Here is a 10,623-nt window from a genome sequence, read left to right on the forward strand (position 1 = left end):
ACTAATCTATAAAAACTTACTATTACTTGAACTAAACTTACTCTCCAAAAACTAAGTTTCAGATATAGAGTAGTATTTTACTTCAAAAAAAAAAAATAGTTCCATAGTTATTCAAGTTTACTTTTTGAGACATAAAAGTTACTAATATATCGAGTTAACTTACTATTTTTTATGCAAAACTTACTAACCAAAATTTTAGGTACTATTTCATTTAGATGACCAGTACAACGGGTAATCAAATGGTCGCTAAAAGTATTTTTACCTATTATATCAGGTAAAAATAGTTTCGTTATCGTAACTGTCGTTACTTCAGACTTTTCCAGCGACAATAGAATAAATATAAAACGACAATGTTTAGCTCGTGAAAATTCTGGAATCAAGAACTTCCCATAGGAGGAGGACGGCAACTCACCACTACCGCCACTGTGCTGCCAGAATCAACATTATTAGATATCACGGTAAAACTCTCACTTCTCCTTTCTATATCTGTTTTTTATTTTACTTGAAGTTGCCAAATGAAAAATTTTATTATCATTTTCGAACTGCCACTCTTTCTGTCTTCTTTGAAAATTTAAATTTGAAATTTATGTTCGAAAGACTGTGAATTTGGTTGGATTAAAAGTTTTGGGTTTACTTATGATCGGATTTGACTCGAAGAGCATGTGGTGGTCTGGGCCCATCAGTTTTTTGTTAAAATGCCGAGGTGAAAATTGAAAGGAAACTTAGAAAATTTACTTTTTGTTGTGCAATATTCCATTTGGAGATTGTACTCTGTGAGAGTGTTGAATGCGGCAGTCATGGTTGTTTGCCAGTGCTACTGGCAACTCTGTGAGGGTGTTGAACGGGGCAGCCATGCCTGGCTTTGCTAGTGCTGACGGCAACTCTATGACAGCGTTGAACATGGCAGTCATGGCTGGCTTTGCCAGTGCTGCAGGCAAACTCTAGATGCAAAAAAACAGAGAAGGCGGCTGCCACAGTTGTTCATTGTTTGTCAGTTTGCTTTTTTTTTTTTTTTTTTTTTTGGGTAGACCCCCGTTGCGCAGAGCATTTTGTGGGTGGTTTAGGGAGAGAGGCATCTGGCAACTCTGTGATAGCGTTGCATGCGGCAGCCATGCCTAGCTTTGCCATTGCTGCCGGTGAACTCTATATGCAAAAAACAGAGATGGCAGCTGCCACAGTTTCATTCCGTGCGTAGATCATATTGTAGAACCCACATGCGTAGATCATTTTGTGGGCGGTTTAGGGAGAGAGGCATCCGGCTCGTACAAAGCTGGCTGGAACTGGAATAAGGCTTGCCTAAGGAGAATAAATGCAGACACTGCTCTTTAGCTGTGAGAATAGAAAAGAACTTTCTAAACTTGCAACTTAGTCCCTTGGATTTTTCTTGTTTCCTACTTTGGTCCCATGCTGAGGTTTAGATGCTTTCTCATTAATCCTCTGGAGTATATTTCTTCGAAGTTTTAATTAAATCCGTAGGTTGAAAAAGTGAAATGTAATTTAATTGAATTGCAACTGAGAATTAATTTGCCATTTTTCAAACCGCATTAGTTTAATTAGCTTCGTTAGTCTTGGTTCTTTTCTAGAACTAATGTGAGTGCAACGTGGTACATGGAATTGTGTAGCTTGTATTACTTGCTTTTGTTTATTTACTCATGTTTATCATTGTAGAATGTTGCAACTGTTCCAGTACACATTCTTCTAGTCTACAAGCTGTCATACTTCTATTTCTTGTTCAAGGGCTTTTTTCTTATTTCTTTTATATATTTATGTTTATTTTTTTACCTTTTTCTTTTTTTTTTATAAAACTAAAGTTCTAGAATGACAAAAAAAAAAACCCTTAAACTTCTCAATTACTCCCTCCGTCCCGAAAAGTTTGTCACTTTTCGGGATTCCAACTTATTATCAACAGTGTCTGACTTTTGAAGAATTCATCCACGTTTTCCATTTTGCCCTTCGTTTGAACACGAAAGGTGGACAATGGATTGACAAAACATGACAGCGGGGCCCACATATTTTTTGGCTGGCATATGACTTATTCTAGTTGGATTTAGAGCGTGAAGACACGGAAGGCAATCATTTCAAAATCGTTGGTGCGTGCATATCAATCAACTTAACAACAAAGTTGCAAGTCTTGATGGAAGACTTTCTGACCCTAATAACACTTACCTTTTGGTCATGTGAGATAGGGGTAAGCATTGGAAATTATTCATAAAGTTCACAACCATTTTTGGCAAGTGACAAGCATTTTGGGACGAATCAAAATAGAAAGTATGACATTTTTAATGGGATGGAGGGAGTATTAATTTTACTTTGTCTTCCGTTTCTTATTCTTCACCCTATATCGTTTTTCTCTTTTTCATTGAATAAACCAAAAATCTGAAATACCATTTTATTCTCATTTATTAAAAAATGGGGGTGTGACAGTGTGAGGGTGGTCCATTATGTAATGTACTTTGTGAATATTGACTATAACTAATTCAGCAGTCAAAATTTTGGAGTATTCTAATGTGTTAATAAATGATTTTCACCTTTTGAGTAAGTATACTTGCCATAAACTTTTAATTGCTGTCACAAAAGAGATATTGTTAATCTATTCAAATGCTGCACTTTGGTTTATCATTGCTTGAATAAAGAGGAGACCATAGAGACCTCTGTCCAGTTTTTGAAATTTATGCAACTTTTCTCTTGAGGTGTTTGGTGTGTTTGAGTTGTTGGTGAAGTTTTGCCTAAGTGAAAGTTTATCTATTTAATTCTCATAGTGGTACATTAGCAATTTTTTATTGGTAAAATCTTTTTTCCCTGGAGTCAACCTTGCAATGTTACAGGATTTTTTCCCAACCTTAAGTGGGAGGTGTTGAACCCAGGACCTACTACTTACAACTCCTTCCATCGTACTACCCAACCCAATCCTCCCCCCAATGTTATGTCTTGAGATTTGGATTTTCCTATTTTTGGTAATTTGTGTGTATAAGATTGGCTACCAAATTATAATTTTTGAGTGGAATATATTTTTTTTTCCTTGTGGACAACTAATAGATACACTAGCCTGAACTTGACTTTTGATCACTAAGCTTCACCGTTTGCACATGCAACAAGTGGAGTATTTTGATACATGAGCTATTTGTTGGGTGTGAGGGTAAATTGATCAGTTGCAGAGGTGAATTATGGTTCTTGTGGGGTGGAAAGCATTGTTTTGAGACGTGCTTTTGTAATGCTAGTTTTTGGGTCACAAAGTTCTCTGCATGATATAAGCTAAATTCTACCCTCTCGTGTCATGCAAGTGGGCATGCATACATCTAGAAAAACTATTACTTCGAGTTTTTATTCTTAAACTAGGATTCTTGGGCTATCTTTTCTTCTTTATTCATATTTTCACTTAAAGTTTTGGTTTACCAACTGCTTTAGTTTGATTAGACTTGATCAAGAGGATGCAAGTCTTATGTTGATTTAAATATCTTGCGCTCTTCAAATAGATGAATCTGACCATTTTTTGTTCTGCCATTTTTTTAAAACTATAATAGTATTAGCAGAAAGGCTGAGAAAAGGCAAAACTCAAGCTACATTGTTTTATTGCCTTTGCAATGGAGGAGCCTTCCTTTTTCGACAAAATGATGCTTAATCTCCGTGCAACTTGCAGGTGTGTAGTGTATTTTTTGACTGCGTTGATTTGTACACTTCTACTTTTAGTATGGCAAACTAATTGTAGTGGAACAGTAAGAATGAATTTTCATATTGCAAGAGTTGGTATCATATTCATTTTTTTTTCCTGCTATGTTACTTCATATTGGTTTCAATTATTGTTAGGAAGATTTTCTTGATTCAACATGCATTTATTGGAGAAATAGTCACTTTGGAAATGCGACCATCCTTCATAGCAGTTGGACTTAGGTCCATTGAAAGTAATTGTTGTGTCTGAGGTGTATCTTTTGCTTTGCCATATAATTTTCATGACTATCAACTCTCTATGCATTGGTGTTGGACCACTTTTGAAAAACATAAATGCCTTTTTTGTTTTAATTTTTTGGAATGGCTAAATCCTTGAAATTAATGCCAAACTATAGCCCAGTGTGATTGCAAAGCAAAAATTTTTAACCTATTTACTTCTTGTCCTAGCTCCCTGACTTTCCAGTTAGAGATTTTCTTTACCCTTATCTTGTTTCTTATTTACATTCTTTTGCCTAATTGGGTTTTGAAGGTATTATACTGGATATCCAAAGGATCTTGGGCCATCAAGGGTTATTCGTTTTACTTCAGAGCGGGAGTTTGTCCAGCTTCTTCATCAAGGTTACCCTGTGGTTGTTGCATTTACCATCAAGTAATTTTGCATTTTGTTCTCTTTTCCTTGACTGTTTGTCTTGCTCATGAACCTATATACTCAAGTCATGCATTTCTAATTTATGCAGATGTAACCTTACAAAGCATCTTGACAAAGTTCTTGAGGAAGCAGCAGTCAACTTCTATCCTCATGTAAAATTTTTGCGTGTAAGTCACTTCTAGATGCTTTATTTTGCACTCGTCGTCTTCCTAATTGGGATGTTTGGTTAGACGTGACACATGTTTTTTGGGTGCTTGGTAGAAATATAAGCTGTATAATGTGATGAATCGAAAATGTGATGCCTCTCCTTATTGCCAATTAAACATTTAGAAGGGGAACAATAGGTCCACAAACAATTCTTCATGTTTCTCAAGAGCAAAATTTTTGTTTTCCAGAAGTAGTATTCCATAGAAGTTGTTAGTTTTCGCATTTCACTTTCCTCAATGCTGGAATATAGCTGAAGCCACCTTCTTTTCATGCATGTGAAGGTTATTGTGCATTCATTACGTCGGTTTTCATACGAGAATGCTTCACCACAGGCGTATATATTAGTGTGCCTACACCTGGATGCTTACATGGTTTATAACTATCTTAGTGCTAATAGCTGTATAACTGAGATAAATTTTGCCAATGTACATCGCCGATCATTGAATTTACATTTGAATTTACATTTAGGAAGAATTCCCTGTATTGAGAATATTCGGCCATCTCACTAATTTGGTTCTGTGCTGGAAATATCTTCGCTATAACAGGTTGAGTGCCCAAAGTATCCTGGTTTTTGTATATCTCGCCAGAAGACGGAATATCCATTTATTGAGATATTTCATAGTCCTGAACAAGTAAGTGTAACCTGAAAACCATATCTTTTTGTGGTTTGCTTTACATGTACATTAATTGACTATTATTATTATATTCTTTATAATGTCATGCCAAATTTTTTGAACGTCTGATGGAGCAATTTGTCTTTCTAGTTTTGTAGAATGTTTTTGTGGAATTGATAATGTGCCCATACTCCTCTAATCCCACATCCTATTAAAGGTCTTTCATGTGTACAAGTACTTAAGTGCGATGTAATAGAGAATGACTTCTGGCTGAATGTAGTAATGAGAACATTGCAAGTCTGGTTGATGGATAAGTGAGAAATGCAATTCATTTGTCAGTGTACATGAAATGAAATTGGTTGAAGCTTGAAAGTGCAGAACACTTGCCATAAAATTCATCAGGTAATGCTTTCCTGGCTAATTCAAGCAAAGATGAAGGGTTAAAATTCTTTTTAACTGTGTGGTGTATTTTGAGCTAGTTATCATGATAAGATTGATAAAATTTTAAGGTTTTAGTCTATACTTAGTTCGAGTTGCCGACACTTTGACTGTAACAAAGTTATAATAAGCTGTGGTATGCAACCTCATTGTTTGAGTAGAAGTGAGTATATAACTATCTTTGTACCTGATTGCCTGGATTTTTTAATGCAAAGAAGAAACTTCAACAAAGCTGTCTGTTTTGAGTGTCCCTATGCATATGATTTTAGGGTTCCAATGAAACTTTAGCTATATTTGGAAACCCAGTTTGTTTTTTTGTGTCAATACCTTCACAATGACAAATAATTTGATGCTGAGTCAAACATGTGATGATGAATACTTGTATTCTTACAAAAAGCAAGATTATCTAGTTGACGTTAAAGGGAATTTTTGAAATCTTACAAAAATCAGTATTATCTGTTTGATTTAATTTTTCTTTGAATTACCATAAACATACCTAAAAATGGTAATGACAAATCTGATCATTGTTTACCTCTTGAAATTATTGGGTCCGTTTGGATTAGATGTTTTTTTAGGAGCCATGCTATAGCATTGTATCTCAAAAACTTTACTGTACAATTATATGATAGGGTGTTTTAAGAAGTTAAAATTTTTTGGGGATGTTTTTATAATTTCAAAACATCTTCTTCCTCCCTACCTCAGCCTCCCAGCCACCCTTCACTCCTCTCTGCCAGCTCCCTCCACCGCCACCCCCACCCCTCACTAACACCGCAAAGGACCGCCACTTCCTCCCTCCACCCTCTGTCCTCCTCTTTCCCCCTCTGTCCTCCTTCCCCTACCCTCTTCCAAAAACTAGGAATCCATACAGAGCCATTATTTTATTTTGCTTAAGTAGTTAATCATTCCTGTAGAAAATTCAGCTGTATTGGGAAACCCAGTTTTGCTTCCTATATATGCATTCATGGCAACAAAGAGTTTGATGTTAATCAAACATGGACTCTGATATTAATGAGAACTTTTACAAAAAAATAAGATTATCTGTTGATACTAATGGGAGTACTTGGTCTATTACAAAAATCAAGAGTATCTGTTCCATTGCCACCTTGAAATTTTTTGAACTTTTTCAATACTGAAAACATACCTATGACTGTTAATCTAAAAATTATTTCTTTTTTTTTTCCCTTGAAATTATTTATTTGTTATCAAGGAATAGAGGATAGCATAAATATTTGGTCTCCTGTCCTCATATATCCACCTACCAGCAAAAATTTCAGAAAATGGAGTCAAGTGTGTGATCAATATGGGGTCAACTTTCCTGATCTGCTCTGGAATTGTAATAACCTTAAATCTTGTTTATTGTATGTGGAATAATTTCATTTTGGGTGTATTATCGAGGATATGTCAGCTATTTGGTATTTGAGGCGTTTTCCTTTCCTTATCTCTTTCTTACTTGTGGATTTAGGTAGACAGATTCTTTCTTTCTTCAAGAGAAGGTAGTTTCATGATGCTTTCTTTTTCCCATTTGTTTTGAGTAAGAACTTTTGGTAGTATTGTGGACCCGAGCAGGGTAGGATGCTTATTCCTATTTTGTAAGTCCAAGTCAATTAATCTAAGATTTGGGCTATGTGCAGCTGACAATTACGTGCCTCATTAAGCTCTATCTTTGTCTTTTGAACCAGGCAATTAATCATGGAAGGGTTGCTGATCCAAATATTACAAAATACTCTGTGCAAGTTTTACCTGTAAGTTTTGAGTCTTTATGGACTTGCGGCAGTCTTTCGTGCTATGTTCTCTTATCCTTTCTCTAAGATCTGAACTGTTGCTTGTTATCATACTGGCTCAAAGTGGTTCACTATTTTACAAGTCGCCCATAATTTTCTTGTGCACTTTAAATTCTGTAGTTTGGATGTCATATGTCTGTCTCACTGGATGACCAACTTTGTGATGAACACTATTCTGTGCTCAGTATGTCCTGATCTAAACCAAGTTCTTATACGTGGTACAGAAGATTTTCCTTTATGGTAGTTGTGAATAACTAAATAATTACAGTTCTGTTCTTTTACTAGTGAGTTTCAAAGCTTACCTAAGAAAACAGAAAACCTAGAAAATCTCTTAATGAGTGATTCTAGCAACTTGTCTCATGTATACGCATCATGTAACATATGTTGCTTATTATATGTGTGGGCACCTACAAGCCTGCACAAGTTTACATGAACATATAAGGGCGTAGGTAGGCTCTGGGTCTGGGTCTATATTGTACAAAACCAGATCCCTCGCAACCCATAATTCTCTTACAAGGTCTGGTTCTTGGTAAGGTCTGTGTTTGAGAATTTGAACTAAGAGTTATGAAACTATGATGGAACTGGATTGGGTCGGCACAAAACCCTCCCCATTGACATGCTAGTGAATGTAGTTCTTCTTGGTAAACAATTTTTCTCAATAAAGCTATACATATCTAAGTTGTTTGGATCTCACATATGCGAGGTAGCCTTTTGAGAATTCAAGTACGTAAGTTCTGATTGTTTGTTACTCTTTAAGCGTATTTGAAGACCATAGGCATGTTTTGTGTAAGTATCAGGGCTGTGCCAGGAACTTTCTTTTATTTGTTTTTATGGTAGTAATGGTTAAAGAGTCTTAAAAACAATTACGTAAGCAAGAGCTGTAAAAGTATTGGTGTTCGAGAGCTGCTAGAGAGCTTTTTTTCCAAACTAGTGATGCGTCATCAGTTAATTGACGCAAATTTTACTTGCTATTTGGTTATTACATGAAAATACACAGTATTAAGCAAAGTTTTCCGAGCCTTGTGGAAAAGTAAGAATCTCCAAGAGCATAGCTGGTCCATATACAAGCTAGTGAGTTTGGAAATTTGCCATTCTTTGATTCTTCTCCTTCTCCTACTGATGCTTGCTACTGTAGAATTGCTGAAATTATCTTGTCAAAGATGAAGAAAATTGAAAATCAAGGTAGTCAGCAGTGGTCAATTCACAAAATGTGATGTTTTTGGGTTTATTTCACAATCATATTTCATTATGTAAGAGGATTCTTCGTAAAAAAAATTGGGGTTTGCGTATCACTTGATAGTGTTTTGTTGTTTTTCTCTGTAGAATGTAGTGAGAAGGACAAACTTAATGCCTCTGAAGCTACATATGCTAGTTTTATATGGGCTTTGCCCATCAATTAGATCTTTTTCACCAGATTGAAAATTGATGAAGAGTGAAGCAGTGACAAGCATCTTTACCTTTTATTGTGGCATCTGAAATTGGATCAACTGGGAGCTGCAGGATATATGCCTTCTCATGATGCTGTCAAAATCTTCCACTATAATTAACCTTTAGTTGATACTCAACGATTACAAGTCCCTAAGTTGGCCTAGTTGTTAGCAACAACATTTTGGAGGTGTTATGTTTCTGACGTCTGTTGTGAAGGGATTTAGGCAAGAAGAACACAAATAGATATGCTCTGGAATCTGGATGGAGAACTTGAGGTGATGATGTGTGTTTACGCTCTAGTATGCAGCTCATGTCTAATGAACTATACTTACTGGGCTTCATTGTTTCCCATGAAAAGAGCACATACTAAGATACTTGTCTAAAGCTCGCATTGTCATAACTAAAATGGGGCATCTAGATGGCTTTTTAAGTCTTTTGGAAGTGAAGGACCTGATGCATTCTTATTAGTATTTAAACAGATTTTTTAACTGCTTAAATTGTACTTTCATTCATGAGCCAAGTAAGTTGAATTTTCTTATTCTGTTGAGTTGGAAAATTTTCATAACAAATACAACTGAAGTATAATGAGTACTAGTTTTATATGGAATATCATAGTCTTCAGGTTATGATAGAGCTGGTTATGTCTGTTGATCAACCTTATAGACATCATCAGTGTAAAAGAGATCATTGTCTAGAGCTTAACACATAATCACATGTTAAATGCTATTGGATATGTGGTGAAGACCAAAGCCTTGCCCATGTAAACATTTGTTTACAGTGATACCGTAAATGACATTAGCCAAATGTCTATGTTATAATCCTCATTCTATAGAATTCAATTTCTTTCCAGTATGTTTTACCATCTGAAACTCAATCTTGATTGCTGTTTGTAACAGATTGGATTTTTCACCGTCTGAATCTTTTTATGTACTTTTATCATCCTTAGCCTTTTGTATCTTGAATGTGGAACTCATCACTTTCTTTCAATCTGAATAGGTGTTAAACTGTAAATCCCTGTTTTCTACCTTAAGTTAGCCTTATCGTAAGTTTGATAGTAGTTAGTATAAATCTCTCTCTATATCTCTCGTTCTCTCGTGACGAATTGTTGTTTGATCAAGTCTTTGTTTGCATTCCCAGTTCAACTATGATGTCAGCACCTATGGTTTCAGAGAATTTTTCAAGCGCCATAGCATACAGCATTCTGGTCCTAGGTGAAACTTTACTGAGTTCAGCTTTTTCCAAGCGCCATGGCATACAGCATTCTGGTCCTAGGTGAAACTTTACTGGTTCAGCTTTATGTATATACTCCAACTGCAGTAGGATATGGCTTCTGAACTTGGAACTCTTCTGGCGTTTAATTTTTCTGGGGAAGAATTTGGAGTGTACTTGATTTGCTTAGAATATATAAGTCCTGAATTTGGCTTTCAGATGGTTGAAGTACTTGACAAACATCAATCCAGTACGTAAAGCACTGCTTCTCTGTTTCCTCAATGTTTTAGTGATTTCACAACACTCATCAAGGGATGGAAACCAGTTTTTTGACAGTGCTCACTAGGATTCCAAGATCACGGGTACCTCTAGGTCCGGGTCAGGTTTTGGACAATTAGCGATAAATCTCAAAGTTATATTTGAAAACATAAGAACGCGCAAAGTTGCTGGTAAGGTTGTGCTCCAGATGATGACTCCCATGTTCAAGTAAGAGAAAAGTTAAGTTATGGCAGAATTTGCTTTGCCATCTCTCAAGTAAAATAGTACAAGTGGGGAAGGTGGCTCGATTGGGTGGTAAGATGGGAGGAATTGTAAATAGAAGATTTTGGAGTCAAGAATTCCTACTTATCAA

General features: G+C 35.8%; 1 protein-coding gene across 1 annotated transcript; it reads left to right on the forward strand.

Annotated features, from left to right (window-relative positions):
• Positions 1–402: 402 nt before the first annotated feature.
• Positions 403–10,277, forward strand: LOC113773124. The gene is made up of 7 exons (XM_027317670.1): positions 403–458; positions 3,522–3,637; positions 4,196–4,315; positions 4,404–4,482; positions 5,068–5,154; positions 7,254–7,316; positions 9,921–10,277. Exons 2-7 carry the CDS (start codon positions 3,582–3,584, stop codon positions 9,996–9,998), a joined length of 483 nt encoding a protein of 160 aa, XP_027173471.1. The 5' UTR covers positions 403–458; positions 3,522–3,581; the 3' UTR covers positions 9,999–10,277.
• Positions 10,278–10,623: the final 346 nt, after the last annotated feature.

Source organism: Coffea eugenioides, chromosome 6, assembly GCF_003713205.1.
Source record: "Coffea eugenioides isolate CCC68of chromosome 6, Ceug_1.0, whole genome shotgun sequence".
NCBI classification, from domain to species: Eukaryota; Viridiplantae; Streptophyta; class Magnoliopsida; order Gentianales; family Rubiaceae; genus Coffea; species Coffea eugenioides.

Excerpts from the sequence above, each read along its gene's own strand:
- LOC113773124 (XM_027317670.1), top strand. The coding sequence starts at position 3,582 with ATGGAGGAGCCTTCCTTTTTCGACAAAATGATGCTTAATCTCCGTGCA. Across the intron at positions 5,155-7,253 it reads TATTTCATAGTCCTGAACAA|GCAATTAATCATGGAAGGGT; the intron begins GTAAGTGTAACC and ends CTTTTGAACCAG. Across the intron at positions 7,317-9,920 it reads ACTCTGTGCAAGTTTTACCT|TTCAACTATGATGTCAGCAC; the intron begins GTAAGTTTTGAG and ends TTGCATTCCCAG.